At 43.4% G+C, this 17,278-nt stretch overlaps 1 protein-coding gene and 1 long non-coding RNA gene across 9 annotated transcripts in view; one reads left to right on the top strand and one right to left on the bottom strand.

Moving 5' to 3' along the window:
- LOC114661888 (amine sulfotransferase-like) overlaps nt 1-17,278 on the bottom strand; it is a 164,806-nt gene that overhangs the window by 48,993 nt on the left and 98,535 nt on the right. For 2 of the 8 annotated variants that reach the window (XM_051934608.1, XM_028815111.2), the window contains exons 1-2: nt 5,321-5,731; nt 3,294-3,496 (exon numbers count right to left, since the gene is read on the bottom strand). The exons of 5 other annotated variants lie outside the window; for them this stretch is intronic. In XM_051934608.1, coding sequence (XP_051790568.1) covers nt 3,294-3,496; nt 5,321-5,477 — 360 coding nt within the window. In that variant the 5' untranslated portion in view covers nt 5,478-5,731. Of the gene's footprint in view, nt 1-3,293; nt 3,497-5,320; nt 5,735-17,278 lie in introns of those variants that run through there. One more of the 8 variants, XM_051934610.1, reaches the window with a different exon arrangement.
- LOC127529791 (uncharacterized) overlaps nt 1-17,278 on the top strand; it is a 97,471-nt gene that overhangs the window by 49,709 nt on the left and 30,484 nt on the right. The gene's annotated exons all lie outside the window — the stretch shown is intronic.

The following is a 17,278-nucleotide window of genomic DNA, read 5'->3' as shown; positions in this document are numbered from 1 at the left end:
TATATCATTTACGACATGCAAATATATAGAGTTCAATGCAAGAACATTAACAAAAACAAGAAAAATAAGTGCAGCTGCTATTTATAACAATTCCAGAGAAAAAAGTAATGAATACAAATCCAGCAAAAATAAACTAAAAGCCTTTTTTTCCTCTTTCTTCTTCTTCCACAGACAGTTCACAAAGGACAAACAGAAAACAATAAGTGAAAAAAATAATGCAGAATGACAATAATGAAAAAGCACCCACACACACAGATTATGTCCACCCAATCATATATACAAGATGGCAGTAAACTGCCCTCACTAACATACAAACTTAAACATGCTTCTCTCTGCTCCACTAACCCAGCAGTAAAGACGTTCTGTTCAGCCTGAAGACCGGTCAAAAGAAGACCCCAGGTGGTCTGGACTTTGGTTTTATACGGCTAGCCCTTTTGATCCCAGCCAATCACATCTTTTGGAGTCCCCCAGCAGAAAGTGACATCGAGTCATGTACCCTCCGTCCCCCTCTGTGACGCTATATCAGACGTTCACCATGAGTGTGCATGTTTGCAATCACGTGTTGCCAGCTGCTTGTTCATCTCCTCAGGTAAGTTACTCAGTGATCAGTCACCTACTTTCACTCTGTCTTTTTATACGCCCCAGCAACCTCTTTAACTCGGTGATCTGCTCTACCTTATCCAGCAGAACTGGCTGCTCCAATTCAAAAGCACACCTGGAGATAATAAAATGGTGTTGGACAACTTCATGTCAGTGGGCGACTCACAAGGGGACAGCAAACGTCATTGCGGCACCATATTCTCCCTTGCTGGATCACTAAAATAACAAATGCAGTCAATTTTATCTCTATAACTATGTATTTATTTGGGATATTGTACTAATCACCACTTCTAAATTGTTTGAGGACTTGGTTTATCACTGGAGAACTTGGAACAACTTCTGTTCTCTTCTCCTGCAAGCCTCAGTGCATCTTTCTCTTTCACCCACCAAGACACCACCAGACATGATCATCCTTTAAAATCCAGCCACCTCAGTCCATCACCCCCCTGGGATCCCCAAATCCAGCCTCCATCATCTCACCAACATCCCTAAGTGTCCATTGCCAATCAACTGTTCTTAATTCCCTGAACTCTCAGTCCCTGGAACACCATTTTCTTCAATCTCTGCAGGGTCACCTCCTGATCACCTTGCCTCCTGTCCACCACACATGCTTACACTCCCAATTCTCGTCTTTGCTCATACAGACTCTTTCCTGATTTTTCTACCATAGCTTCTCTCATTCTTTCTTTCTTCCCGAATCTCTCACACCAGTGATCGTACCCCTGTTCTCTATCTCTTAATCTGATCATCTTCTTCTCAGCCCTACTCAGGTTCGCTTTATACGCTTTGCTTTGCCCAACAAACAGTGGAGAAAACCAGATGAACTGACTGTGTTTGCACGTGAATACGCAATCTGCCAATTTCCCCATTAAACGCTCCACAGGGCATTGCAGCGACGCGCACCCACACACACCAAATGTGAGGGCTCTGTTTTTATGCTAAAATTCTGCACTGCCACAGACCCCTAACTCGCTTCACCACAGCCTAACAGAGACAAGTTCAGTTTTCTTTATTTTTGTATTTCCTTTTTGTTCTTCTTGTACTCCATTTTCTAGAATTAAGGGTGTACTCACACTGACAATTCATTCCATGCCCAAGCAGGTTCGTCCACATGTAACCCCCTCAAAGTCCAGTTCATTTGACTAGTGTGATCGCTCTGTGCTGGGCTAACTGTACAATGCCCTGGCCCACTTGGAAGAGTTAGACCCAAGCACGGTTCGGTAGCATTCAGGAACAGTGTGATCGCTAAACGTGCCCGAACACGGAAAACAGACACGACTTCAATGATGCGACAAGTCAGATCGTACAATTCTCATTTCATTCAATATCTTTTGAGTCAGAAACAGGTTTTTGTTCTCACATTACATATGAACGTGAATTGTAGTTGGCAAGAATAGCTGCAAATTCCTCCCTTAACATCATTCATCACGTTCTCGGACGTGCAGCACGATTAACAGCAAAATGCTGCCCTGCACACTCATTAAATCTGTAAGAGAGTAGAATATTATCCTGTCCTCCATGTCTCCAAAACAACCACAAAATAAGTCAAATCATTTTGAGATGCATGCTGTCACACCGTGTTTGGACCTTGTTTTGGCTTTACAAGAAGTCGCACGGTCATGATGAAAGCGGGCCCGGGCCCAGAATGTTACGTGCGGTGTGAGTGCAGGCTGGCGGGATGAGTAGGGAAGGGGGATAATCACGCTTGGGCACGATACGAAACAAACCGGCCTAGTGTGGGTACACCCTAAAATTCTACATTTGGGGCTCAGATGCAATTCTATTCTAGGTAAAGCTGGATAACTGAGTTGCCCCATTATGATATTTATATTGGACATCACAACCATAAGACAATAAACTCAAATCCTTGTATTCTTCGAGGACATTGCGGTACAAATAATACTCACTGATTTCACTATTAACAATAAGTATGCCTAAGTTATTGATATGCAACAGACTAAAGCAAACAGAACTTCATCCTACACAATAGCAGGTTCACACTGTCGCTCAAAGAACCCAAAGCAACAACAAGGGTTGCATCCATCGTAAACACCTAACATGGCATCCTTAAGGGATCAGAAAACCCAACACACAGCAGTGAACGTAAAACGAGAGATCATAAATGAGAACAACATTAAAAAGAAACTTGAGAACGGCTCTTTTGTAGCCAAGTTTACCACTGCATGCAACTAACATGGCTACAAGAATAAAACCGTCAATGCGCTGTTAACTGAATATTTGTCTACCAAAATACTTCATCGCAGATAAAGAGAAAATGCAGTAAGGCTAGTGTGTGATATTGCTTGGGTAAAACACACACTCGCTAACAATTTATTCTTAATGAATGGCTCTTTTCAATAAGTCACACAAATTTATTTGCGAGTACGAGAGAAAAGATTCAGTGATGTAGCGCACGTGTGATGTCAGCAGTGTCTTCTGTTACGCATGCAGATGTTCAAAGAGCATGTGCAAGCACCACCCATCTGATTCATGATTCTTGTTCACTTCTCTTCCGATTCCTTTGAATTACAACTTTGAATTAAGTAACGTGTAATAAATCTTATTTAAGTCAAATTATTTACAAGGTGTCATCCGACTTGACTTCATGGAAATGACACTCATAATTGACTAAATCTAACGACCTTCCTCTCTATCAGTGTGATCAAACAATTGCTTTTGTTTCTGTGACTCACTTTGGCTTTCTTTTCCTTCAAAGCTTTGGGCACCAGATGGTACGGCAGGTGACTGGCATAGAGGCGAGGTGATGGACGATTCACAAAGTCATAGCCATCCATTGGGAACTCAATCCAAGGCATTCGCTCGATGTTCTTCTGGTAGTCCTCAGTGCAGTCATCCTCAAAGATCAGGGTCACGATTTGCTGGGTCCACACTGTACCTGGAGAATTGAAGAAGTGCATGAAATTATACTACAGAGTGAGACATTTTAAAGCTGTTGGTGAGGTGAAGTTATATTTCAGAATATAAACAGTTTGTATATCTAAAGTACTTATGTGTTTATGATAATTTAATGAATCCTGTTGATATCAGGGGCTTTGTCATGGACCCTACCTCAGTTTTAAATTCAAGGCCATCACCAAAATTACTTTTGGACAAAGGACTATCTAGCAGTCTTGAAAGTGGATCTTGATCTGTACTTAGAAGGTCAGTCTTACCTGCCCAAGTATCCCATTACCCTTCCTGTTTCTTTTAAGAGACAACGTGACTTTAACAGCTTCTGAGTCACCAGGCAGCAGAACTACATTTGTCTGCCCAGGATTGTTTCCTGCCTTGTGCCCTGTGTTGGCTGGGATTGGCTCCAGCAGACCCCCGTGACCCTGTGTTCGGATTCAGCGGGTTGGAAAATGGATGGATGGATGTTTCCCTCACTCTTTGTCTGTCTGTCTCCGCTAGGGGGAGATAACTAGTCCGCTGTCATGTACTCTGATGTCCTCAAAGTAAATACTTTTATAGCACCATATACTGAACATCAAAGAGCTTACTGCCCTCTTGTGGCTTATATGTGTCTACACAGGCAATCAGAAGAACTTTCCTATCTGCAAGTACCTGGCAATCTACTGTTAACTCTGCAGCCCGATAGATAAATGGTAACTTTAGTATAGATAGATAGATAGATAGATAGATAGATAGATAGATAGATAGATAGATAGATAGATAGATAGATAGATAGATAGATAGATAGATAGATAAGAGACGCACTGTATAACATGCAGATAGCTAGGAAGGACACTATATAACAGATAGATAGGAGTGCTTACAAAAAGCATTCAGTCCTATTCTGTATTAACACTAATCGACAAAAAAGTGCACATTACCGACCTATATAGTGCCTTTTCTATTTATTCATATGTTATATAGTGCCTTCTTTGAAAATTCATGAACGAATCTCTGGGGCAGCACGATGGCAGTGCTATCGCCTCGTGGTAAGGAGACCGGGGTTCATGTCCAGGGGTTCTCGTCCCAGTCCTCCCTGTATGGAGTTTACATGTTTTTCCTGTGTCTGTGTGGTTTTCCTCCGGGTGCTCCACTTTCAAAAGCGCCTCCCCTAAAAAAAATTGGTCCCGTGCCGGACCGTCTCCTTCATCGTCAACCCCCTTCACCACCGACCCCCTAACCGAAAAGGCCCAGCTATGCAGGACGTTTTTTTCGGAAAACGAGTACCTGAACGGAAGGATCGTGCAAACCCTGAGCAGACAGCATTAGAACCGGGGATTCAGCCGCTACTGACTGGACCTGCGACGCGGCAGCGTTAACCACCGCCATGAGCTGCAACCGCTTTTTTAAGTTTAATTTTTCGACACTTTGAAGAGGTTTAAAAAGTGCATTTGCTTTTGTCTTGCTCGTCCAGGTTTATATCGATCTGAAACTGTGTCAATTTCAGTCGCAACAATTAAACCTGGCAGCATACCGCCAAATCCAAATAAATATTAATTAAAGAATAATGAAAAATAACTTCCAATTTTAAATGCTATAATAAAAGCCTCGTTTTAAAATAAGCTAAACTCGTATGAAATAATCCACCCCTGCATTCTTTTGTAAAACGTTCAGTACATAGCCTTGTGAGCATGCGCTTTATTGCAGTGTCCCGTTTCAGGACGTGGTCACACGTATCAGCATTAAGACCACTCCATATTTTGCCTCATGTGTCACTCCTCGCCGGCTTCTCATCAGTTCTTATTTCTTTTAAACACCCCGGCCTTACCTGATTTTGGATACGTCACGAGAAACACATCGCTGTCCCGAATTTCAAAGTCTTCCAATGACTGGATGTACTCCGAAGAAGTTTTCTCCTTAAGGAAATGATAGCCTTTATATTCCTTCAGGTAAGTATCCCCGGATGCTGACTGATCGTCGGACATTTCTTCACTGATCACAGGCTTCTTCTCCCTGAGGGGTTTGGACGATAATAAGCAGAACCGACTTTGGCAGCCCGCCGTTATGTCAAAAAGTGCAGCCGGTGGGTGGGGTGTGACTGTAAGAGAGCTGGCAGGGCTTTGTTGTTCAGATTAACTACGAGAGCAAAGTTCAAGAAACACAAGAAAACTTTTCACGAGGTGCTTATTGTTACAGAGGTAAACTAATCGGCTGCTGTTCTGTGCGAGTTTTTTTTTTGTGTGTGTGCCTTATTTTAACCATTCAGTTTTTTTCGAGAAGCCACTCCTTAATCTGGCAGCAGTGACAAGATGTCCTGCTCACGCACACACCTTCAGCCAGATTAGTTTCATCAGCCTGACGAATTTATTTTTGGCATAATACTTGAATATCTGCAGCAAACCCAGAAAGGGGGAGTCGCAAGGCTGGGATTTAAGTCCAGGACCCTGACAAGTGAGGCTGCGATAACTACTGCACTGCACTGCCCCCTAATATGGGGAAGCGGAGGGGACCCTGGGTTTGAAGCATTGGTTCGACCCTACCTGGCTGTTCTTAAACAACCATTGAATAAGAAATATATAATATGAAAGCTTTAGAGTAACAAAACCCGAATAGACAAAATACAGGAAAGCAAGTAATGTGAGAGTATGTGAGAATATGTGTTAGGTTTATAGACGGCAGCAAAATCCACAGAAACAGCATCTGAGATTGTGAATTATATTTGTAGTGATGATGGACAGAGTGTGCAATGGTAAAGCATAAAATTATACTTGATAGCCTCCAGAGTAAACCGAGTTTAAGGTTAAAACAAAAAGAGTCTACAAGGATAGGAGAGTGGGGAAGGAAAAATATTAAAATCATATACTCTGGCATACACTATTTCAACAATATCAGGTATGTTCAGGTGTTACAAAAATAATACACCCAAACATGATATACTTTTAAAAAATATTATTTCCCCATGTACATTGTGGTGGTGGCCTAAAAAAATTTCTAACCTACATGCCTTCTTGAAATCTAAACCTGTCTTCTTTTCTATAAATTTCCTAGGAGACCCATTTTTATGGGGCGTCTGTTGATCCTCCAAAAATAATTCTTCCAGCATTAATGATTTTGATCCCCCTGTGCGGCGATTAACAGGCTTACTGTTATAAGTTCCCATTATGTCCCCTTGCTCTTCCCGGGTCCTGTATTTAATTTTGCAACTATATACTGATTCGTCTAATCCCTTGTACGTATGAATCAGCGAGGTATTAAGTGTGCCACTCACTATTCCCTTACTGTTCCCTTCTTTAGTCCCAAGGGGAGACACCCAACTATCGGTCCTGTCCCAGTTCCCAGGAGAACACGGTATTCCTATTAGTATGTAGATTTATTTATTCCGTCCAAACAGCAAACCTGCAATCTGTGCTCTTTTTCTGTTTATGTTTCCATATATATATATACCACCCCGTTACTCGTCCCGTTAGCCTGTCCGCTCACATCCCCGGATTCCAGCTCAGGTGACTTCGTGTCCGATTCGGTTCAGCAGAATACTACATCAATACGTCCAGCCGAGTCTAGGATATGGGTGAGGCCAGTATCCTTTTGTCAGACCTTTCGTATGCGTCAAACTGCTTGGGTCAAGTCTCCATCACCTTAAGCAACCCGTTGAGATATGAATATGACTAGACGGTCAACAGGAAACTCGCCCTCCCGTAATTTAGAAAATAAAAAAATGTTCGGAAATTCCCCGGTGCTTACCCCAGCCTGGAAGTGTGCAAGCTCTGTCTGGAAATCCGTTCAGTCACCGTGGATGTAGCAAAGAGGAGACCAGGGGCTCCTCACGCAAGAACTCTTTCAGGACAGGGCAGTCCTAACTTTTGCCGGAGCTGCATGCTCTGCTGCCGGAGCTCAAGTTGACGGCAGTCCGCTGGTAAGACGGATCACTGAAATGGTCTCGCTGGAGGAGTCAACCGGCCGTCTCTTGCCCCATGTCCGGGCGCCAAAAAAACTGTGGACACTTTTTTTGTGACTGAAGACAGAGAAGAAATTAAAATTAGTAAAAACCTTTTATTGATACATACCAGACAAGGGTAAAATGACAGAGAAATACAGTCCTAGGACACCGCACTTCATCTGCCTCGAGCGCAGATATCCTTGCTCTTTTATACCTTTCTAGTCTCCTGATCGTTGACCACGTAAGCAATAAAAATAGCGTCCTGACTCATTTTGTATTATTCCAATTGGTAAAGTCTTTACCCTAAAGGTATATTTTCTTGTCACACACATCATTGAAAGAAAACTTCCAGAAAGTATATATGCTTTTTGTCACGTACGCAAAACACAAACAAGTTTGATCATTCTGTCCTATTTTCTGTACTTACACACATACATTTTGTTCAATTACATCATTTTATGTTTTTACACTCCCCCCTTTTTGAACAAAATGATGTGGGCAGTAGAATTAAATTGAAATGGTTGATGAAGGGGGAGGGGGGGAAGGGGATGGGGAGGAGAAAATGGAAGAAGCTATACGAGACATGTGCTCCTCATGTAGCATATATGCCCTTTCCATAGAGGCGGTAAAGTACTTAGATAGAGATCACCACCCATCCTTGGGTAGCCTGAGAGGGTGCGGGTAACAGTCAACAGAAAAAGTATTTTTAAGATAGCCATTTCTTGCAATGCGATGCGTGGATCCAGGCAGGCAGTCCTTCAACTTTCACGGCATGTGGTGTGGATAGAAGAATTTGGAATGGTCCTCTCCACCTAGGCTGATGCCAGTGTTTCCTCCGAGTATCTCGAACCAAGATCCAGGTGCCCAAGGGAATTGGTAAATCCTTAGAAGGTGGGCTGGTCCTCCAGGCTCGATTAACCTGCTGGTGGACTTCCTTCAACGAGGTTCGGAGACCTGCAAGACTAGAGAGAAGATCATTGTCGACAGTATGCAAATTCACATTTCCTACAACCATGCCAATGGGCATGGGACGTCCGGTCAGAATCTCAAACGGCGATAGTCCCAGTTGTCGGTGTGTCCGTCCCCTTAGTCCCATTAAAGTTAAGGGTAGTGCATCCGGCCATGATAAATTAGTTTGTTCACAAATTTTTGCGAGTTTAGCTTTTAAAGTGCCATTGCATCGTTCTACGATGCCTCCGCTTTGGGGATGGTATTTACAATAATGGTGCACATTAATTTGTAGCCAGGTGGTTAATTCATTTATAACGGAGTTCACAAAATGAGTGCCATTATCTGTTTGTAACTTTTGAGGGATACCCCATCTTGGAATAATCTCTTTAATTAGTGCTTTAGCTACTGTTTTGGCATCGTTGTGTTTTGAAGGGAAAGCCTCTACCCATCGGGAGAACACATCGACAATCACAAGACAATATCGGTACCCTTTAGACGGGGTTAGTTCAATGAAATCCATTTGGAGGTGTTCAAACGGACCCATTGGATTAGGGGTAACGGCGGGACTTACCTGGGTACCTTTTCCCACATTAAACTTTTGACATATTGCACAGCGTCTGCAAAATTGCTCTGCATATGTAGAGAAACCTACAGCTTCCCAATGTTTTTCAACATCTCGAACCATGGCATTTACAACATTTACAGCACTGATTTGGGACTCTCTGACCATAAAGCAGTATTTTTCACTGTCTCATTACCTCTCCCACCTCTTACCTGTAAACGACAAATTTCTTACAGAAACCTTAAAAATATCTGTCCCTCTATCCTTTCTGGATCCATTTCTGATCTTTTACTGTCTGCACCTACTGTATTCCACCAACACTAGATAGTTTTGTTGACCACTATAACACAGCCCTTCACTCAGCATTAGATAAAACAGCTCCTTTAAAACATAAGGAGGTTTCCTTTAAGCGCTCAGCTCCTTGGTATAACTCAGAATTGCGATCTATGAAAGCAGCTGGCCGACGCCTTGAGAGAATGTCACGTAAGACTGGCCTCACCGTGCACATCCAGGCTTTCTCTGACCACCAAAGAGCTTACAGAGAAGCACTAACTTCTGCCAAGAACATCCATTATGGCAGAATAATAGAAAGTGGCCATGATAACCCAAGGGTTTTGTTCTCTGTAGTTAATAAACTACTCGAACCCGCATCTGGTCCAGCTACCTCTTCTACTGAAGTCTGTGAGGAATTCCTCCACTTTTTCCGTAACAAAATTAAAGATCTAAATAATTCAACTAACATAAATATATCATCTGTTTATATCTCTCCCTGTTCTCCCACTCCATCCAGCTCCTTCTCTAAGTTCTCACCAGTCACTTCTGCGTTTGTTAATAACCTGCTTTGTAAGATGAGGCCGACTACTTGTGTACTGGACCCCATCCCCACCACACTACTTAAATCCTGCCTTCATGCCATAATCCCGACTGTTACAACAATAATAAACTCATCCCTTGACACTGGCTCCGTGCCGCTCACTTTTAAAATTGCTTCTGTAACCCCAATGTTAAAAAAGTCTGGCCTTGATGCTGACAATCTTAACAATTTCCGGCCTATTTCCCACTTACCTTTCCTGTCAAAAGTTCTTGAGCGTGTTGTAGCTTCCCAACTCACCAATTACCTAACCTCTAATAATTTGATGGAACCCTTTCAGTCTGGATTCAGGGCACGGCACAGCTGTGAAACTGCTCTGCTACGGGTAACCAATGATTTGCTTATGGCAGCAGACTCTGGACAAACTAGCATATTAATTCTGTTAGACCTCAGTGCAGCATTTGACACTGTTAGACATGACATCCTACTGTCCAGAATGGAGAACATGCTGGGTATCTCTGGCACTGCCCTCCAGTGGTTCAAGTCCTATCTGACTGATAGGCAAGAGTTTGTTAGTCTTGGCAACAGCAGATCCAACTCCGTGCCAGTCACACAAGGAGTCCCTCAGGGCTCTGTCCTTGGTCCTCTGCTTTTCTGTATTTATATGCTTCCCCTTGGCCATATTATCCATAGTTATGGATTGGGTTATCATTTTTATGCAGATGATACCCAGCTCTACTTCAATGTTAAAAGTGGAACTTCATCAGAGCTTTCTCAGCTCACAACCTGCCTTAGTGAAATTAAAACCTGGATGGAGCAGAACTCTTTAAAATTAAATTGCAATAAAACTGAACTCCTGAAAATTGGGACTAAAATGCAACTTAATAAAATGAGCTCCTTCCCAGTCCATCTTGGCAGTGATCTCATCAGACCTGCCTCTACTGTAAAAAATCTTGGTGTCATTTTTGATTCCTCCCTCACTTATTCCACCCACATAAATCACATTAAGAAACTTTCTTACTTTCACCTCCGTAACATATCCCGTGTTCGCTCCTTCCTCTCCTTCTCTAATGCTGAGAAACTTGTCCATGCTTTTATCACATCCCGCATCGATTATTGTAATTCCCTACTGGCAGGTGCCCCTTCTAATCTTATATCACAGCTCCAGCTTATTCAAAACTCAGCTGCAAGAGTCCTTACTCGAACCAGCAGCAGCGAGCACATCACACCCATCCTGCTCCATCTTCACTGGCTCCCTGTGTCCTACAGAATCGAATATAAAATCCTACTAATAACCTACAAAGCTTTAAATAACCTCACACCAAACTACATCAGTGACCTCCTCCATCACTATGTGCCTGCCCGCCCACTAAGGTCCTCTGATTCTGGTAATCTTGTTGTGCCCCTCACTAATCTACACTCTATGGGTGACAGGGCCTTCAGCTGTATAGTGCCCAGACTCTGGAATGACCTACCAAAATTAATCAGGTCAGCTGACTCCATGAATTCTTTTAAAAAACAACTCAAAACTCATCTGTTCAGGAAGGCTTTTAGCTGTACTTGACTTTATTACCTTTCTCTCAGTTTACGTCTCTGTCAAGATGCCAATGTAACCTGTATGTGTGTGCTACACCATCAATTATGTTGTCTGTTTTTTTTTTCAGAATTTACTGTCTTAATCTTCTTTATTTATTTATCTGGTTTGTTCAATGCTATATACTGTATATTCTGCTGTTCTTTATTATATTCTGTAAGTGCCTTGAGCATGGGAAAGGCGCTATATAAATAAAATGTATTATTATGGCATCTCTACCTGCGTGATCGAGGCCATGGGCGATTTTTGCCATTCCTGGGAAAGAGGCTTTTGGGAGAAAAGGTTTGTTAGTGTGTTTATGAGTCCAGACTCCATCAGAGAGGCACCCTTCTTTGGGCCATTTTCTCCTTTCGATATCCGTGGCTGCACTCTGTAAAGAAATAATTCGATTATCAGGGTCCTGGTCATTTCTCTGTTGGAATAAAGAAATTGGTGTGTTATTATATGCAGCCTCTTTAGCAAAGTGGTCAGCTAATTCATTTCCTTTGCTAACAGGATCCTGTTTTCCTGTGTGAGCTTGACATTTAACAATCGCTAGCTTCGATGGTTTGGTTATAGCTTCTAAAAGGGATTCGATCAATTTCTGATGTTGGATGGGTTTGCCAGTACTGGTCTTAAATCCCCTTAGTTTCCATAGTGCTCCATGATCATGGCAGACTCCAAAAGCATATCTGGAATCCGTATAAATTGTTACGATCTTCCCTTCAGACAGCTGACATGCTCGAGTGAGTGCTACGAGTTCAGCTGCTTGTGCACTCAAGCTTGATGAAATTCGATTTGCTTCCAGCAGGCGGTCCCCTTGGACCACTGCGTAACTGGTTGAGGGTGCTCCATTTTTCAATCGCAAGGAACATCCATCCACAAAAATCATTTCTCCAGTTTCTAAAGGTGTTTCCTGTAGATCTACTCTAGGTTTTACAACCTTTGCTATTTCATCATGGCAATTATGTGGTTCTCCTTCATTGTTAATTGGGAGAAGAGTGGCTGGATTTAAAGTGGAGCATCTTTCAATTGTAACATTTGACAAAGTACAGAGTACATTCTGATAGTGTATTGCCCTAGCAGTAGTGAGATGTGAAGTTTTGGCTTGTACTAGGATAGAATGTACAGCGTGAGGCACTTTAACTGTTAGGGGGCTCATGAGAACTACATCCGTGCTTGCTAATACAGCTTCTGTTGTTGCAGCCACAGCACGAAGACACGGAGGAAGTGCTGCGGCCACTGGATCCAGTTTTTTAGAAAAATAAGCCACCGGTCTTTGTTTATCTCCATGTTGTTGCGTCAGTACTGCATTCATAAATCCCTGCTTTTCGTCCACGAACAAAGTGAATGGACGAGAACGATCAGGCAAACCAAGCGCGGGCGCAGATAGAAGAGCAGTTTTTAGGTCACAGAGAGCCTTCTCAGCCTGTTCATTCCATTGGACCTGGCCAGAAAGGGGGATGCCAGGAGTATTAGCCAATTGTTGCAACGGCTGTGCTCTTTCAGTAAAATTTAGAACCCACTGTCTGCAGTAGCCCAGAATACCTAAAACAGACATAACCTGTTGTTTTGTGACCGGTCTAGGAAGATTTTGGATGGCTGTAATGCGATCGCTAGAGAGAGCTCTTGTTCCATACATAATGTCATGACCTAGATATTTTACAGTTGTTTTGATTAGCTGCAGCTTAACTTTAGAAACTTTATGGCCATTGTCCCCCAAAAACAGCAACAATTTCTGGGTATCTTTTGTACAATCTTCTTCCGTAGCGCTACATATCATTATGTCATCTACATACTGTATCAATGTACTACCTCTGTCCGGCCAAAAGCCTTCTAAATTTTGGGCAAGAGCTTGTCCATATACACAAGGGGCTTCAGTGTATCCCTGAGGCATGACGGTCCATGTCCAACGGCGGTTTTGGAAAGTAAAAGCAAACCAAAATTGAGAATCAGGGTGTACAGGGATAGAAAAGAAAGCATTAGCTAGGTCAATAACGGAGAAGTACCGAGCGGAAGGAGGGATAGTAGAGAGGATAGTGGAAGGATTAGGGACGATAGGGGCCCTAGGGAAGATGGCAGAATTTACTTGTCGCAAGTCAAGTACGAAACGCCATGAACCGTCAGCCTTTTTTACAGGTAGAATGGGGGAATTGACTGGAGAGTATTCAATTGGAATAATGGCACTGCGTTTGACGAGATCGGAATGTACGGCGGAGATGCCAGCCTCTGCTTCGGGAGACAGAGGATATTGGGCACAGTGCGGGCGGAAGGAGGATTTCGGGTGGATCACCAGAGGCTCACAATGGGCTATCCTTCCATAATCATTCTTTCCCTGGGACCACAGTGAATCAGGGAGCATAGAGAGCCAAGAAGGGAAAGTGGTTTGCAATGAACAAGAAAAAGAGGAAGGACGGCACAAAGCGTGATGTACTAAACAATCAGTTTGAAACACCACTTTAGTTATTAAACGGTCAGGAGTATCAAAAATTCCTGGAGTAACTTGTAACCAGTCTGTTCTTTCAAGGCATTTTTCTACCCATGGTCCTATTTCCCCCCATTTAACAGTGCGTGATTTAGCTAAGGAAATATGAGGCACTGAGCCGCCAAGATAAAATATATGTTGTGAGCATGTAAGATGAACAGAAGCAGCTGCCTTTGTGGATGAAATAAAAACACAGGAGATGTGAAGGATTTCGGGGCGAGTACCAGAAGTAAGGAAAGATTCTAGCCAGGGGGTGTCTACTTCTATAGGGAAGTATTGGGCAGTACAGTGTAAAATGTCAGGGGCCTGTAAATTGGGAAAGAGACAGGGGAAAAAGAGTGTAGGGCTTTGAGGAGAATGGTGTGTGGGGAAATATTTAAAGTCCAAGCTGCAAAAGAGGGTTTGGGGTAAGGGGCAATTTGACACAACAACTTGGGGGTAGAACAGAAAAAACCTTTGTCAGTCATAGAAATAGAAAGAGAAAGTTTTGTCATGAGATCTCTTCCTAAAAGGTTAACTGGACAGAGCTGATTTAAAAGAAAACGATGCAGTAAGGTATGTCCTCCAGGACGTGACTGGACTTGAAGAGGTTTTGATACTTGGAGAAGGTGAGGTTGTCCAGAAGCAGTAAGCACAGTAACAGTCTCGTTCGAGGCAGGGACCTTTGCCAGCGAGAGGGTAGATCGAGTGGCACCAGTGTCGATTAAGAAAATAGTCTCAGTGCCATCAACGAACAATGTCAGTAAAGGATCAGTCTCTGAATTATGGGTGAGCAAAGGTAGTTGAAAAGAGTGGCTGGAGGTCCCTGCGTTTTCCTATGGCCAGTATTGTTGGTCAGGGGTGTCAGAAAAAACAGGTGGAATAGGGGGAGGCGGGGGCTGTTGCTGTCTGTGAGGGCACTCCCGACGAAAATGTCCAGTTTCACCACAGGCGTAGCAAGAGTAGGAATTAACATTGGGATTAAAGGGAGAGGGAATAAAAGGATTCTTATTGTGGTCAGCAGGAGGAGCTCCAAAACCACCTCTTCCTCGTCCTCGTCCCCTTCCTCTAAGGCCATATCCTCGGCCTCGGTCAGGAGTATTCCTGGTATAATAGTTCATCTGTGCTGCCAATAATTTGGCATGAGAGTCCGATTCCTTCTGCTTAGTTTGTTTTTCGGCATGTTCAGCATGTCGTTTGACTTCATCAAACGCGGCACTTTCCCACCCAATACAGGAAGTGCGGACCTTGTTTTGTATATCAAGGCGCAAACCGGAAACAAAAGGTGGAACTGCAGCTCGGGTGCGGTCATCAACATTTTCCAAGCCCGAGTGATTAGCCATAAGGTCTTGAATCCTATGTGCCCATTCATCAACCGTCTCGTCTCTCTTTTGTTTTGCAGCAGAAATAAGGGACCAGTCCGTTCCTTTTTTATATTTTTCTGCAATATTTTGTCACAACGCCTCCCATTGTGGGTTAAATTCGCCTTCTCCACCAATCTCCTGTCCTCGAGTTAAAGCTGGGTTCCATACCCATGGAACGTCATTGCGGACACCCCTGCAAACAGTGGCCCATGTGGTCCCAAGCTTTCGACGAAGTACCTGGGTCCATTCAGCAGCGTTAGGCTTATACATGCTATCTAACTGATCAAGTTGTTCAACAAATTTTAGTCCTCGTACTTCCTTTGGATCTGGAAGTGCATTCACGACATCCTTTAGTTCTTGGATGTCCCAGTTCCGATTTATCATAACTGTTGTGGGATTTTGGGGTCCGGCTGGATGGGCAGGGTTATAATGGGGATTGGGAACTTCTATTAAAGGGCAAGTAAGTAAAGGTGAAGGATTTGGAGAGAAAAAAGTTGGAGCTGGTTTGTGAGTGGAGGTTTGACTTCGAGTGCATTTGGAGACGGGGGTTTGTCTAGTACGGGGTGGGTCATAGTGATCTGTGCCTGGGGGATCATCGGGGGAAACTTCTGCCAGTTGTAGTGTAGGGGGGGCAGTCGGAATGGGGGATAGAGGAGAGGATAATGGAGGTGCCTGAGGTTGGTACTGAGGAGAGGAAAAAATAATAGGATAAAGGGGGTCTTTATTTGGATTATTCTTCCTTTTCCTCCCGTCTGCCTGTGGTTCAGTGCCTGTCTGAACTTTCTGTAATGTAATTAGTAATTCCTCTTTCTCCTTTTTAGCCTTTCCCTCATTTGCCCGCAACAATTCATTCTGTTTCTGTACTGCTTCTAAATTCCTGTCTTTTATTACTAATTCCCATCTATCGAACATATCCATTCGATACGGTCCACTATTATAACAACCGTGCTTATTCCTACACAGGATCTTCCTAGCTTCCTGTATTTCACTTGCATCTCCTGTCCCCTCTATCGGCTAACGCCCACCACTCTGTCTATTCCATTTCCTACATGCCTTCTTGAAATCTAAACCTCTCTTCTTTTCTATAAATTTCCTAGGAGACCCATTTTTATGGGGCGTCTGTTGATTCTCCGAAAATAATTCTTCCAGCATTAATGATTTTGATCCCCCTGTGCGGCGATTAACAGGCTTACTGTTATAAGTTCCCATTATGTCCCCTTGCTCTTCCCGGGTCCTGTATTTAATTTTGCAACTATATACTGATTCGTCTAATCCCTTGTACGTATGAATCAGCGAGGTATTAAGTGTGCCACTCACTATTCCCTTACTGTTCCCTTCTTTAGTCCCAAGGGGAGACACCCAACTATCGGTCCTGTCCCAGTTCCCAGGAGAACACGGTATTCCTATTAGTATGTAGATTTATTTATTCCGTCCTAACAGCAAACCTGCAATCTGTGCTCTTTTTCTGTTTATGTTTCCATATATATATATACCACCCCGTTACTCGTCCCGTTAGCCTGTCCACTCACATCCCCGGATTCCAGCTCAGGTGACTTCGTGTCTGATTCGGTTCAGCAGAATACTACATCAATACGTCCAGCCGAGTCTAGGATATGGGTGAGGCCAGTATCCTTTCGTCAGACCTTTCGTATGCGTCAAACTGCTTGGGTCAAGTCTCCATCACCTTAAGCAACCCGTTGAGATATGAATATGACTAGACGGTCAACAGGAAACTCGCCCTCCCGTAATTTAGAAAATAAAAAAATGTTCGGAAATTCCCCGGTGCTTACCCCAGCCTGGAAGTGTGCAAGCTCTGTCTGGAAATCCGTTCAGTCACCGTGGATGTAGCAAAGAGGAGACCAGGGGCTCCTCACGCAAGAACTCTTTCAGGACAGGGCAGTCCTAACTTTTGCCGGAGCTGCATGCTCTGCTGCCGGAGCTCAAGTTGACGGCAGTCCGCTGGTAAGACGGATCACTGAAATGGTCTTGCTGGAGGAGTCGACCGGCCGTCTCTTGCCCCATGTCCGGGCGCCAAAAAACTGTGGACACTTTTTTGTGACTGAAGACAGAGAAGAAATTAAAATTAGTAAAAACCTTTTATTGATACATACCAGACAAGGGTAA

This window comes from Erpetoichthys calabaricus, chromosome 12 (assembly GCF_900747795.2).
Source record: "Erpetoichthys calabaricus chromosome 12, fErpCal1.3, whole genome shotgun sequence".
Taxonomy (NCBI): Eukaryota; Metazoa; Chordata; class Cladistia; order Polypteriformes; family Polypteridae; genus Erpetoichthys; species Erpetoichthys calabaricus.
The sequence above is the reverse complement of the archived record's forward strand: the minus strand, read 5'-3'. Positions and strand labels throughout refer to the sequence as shown.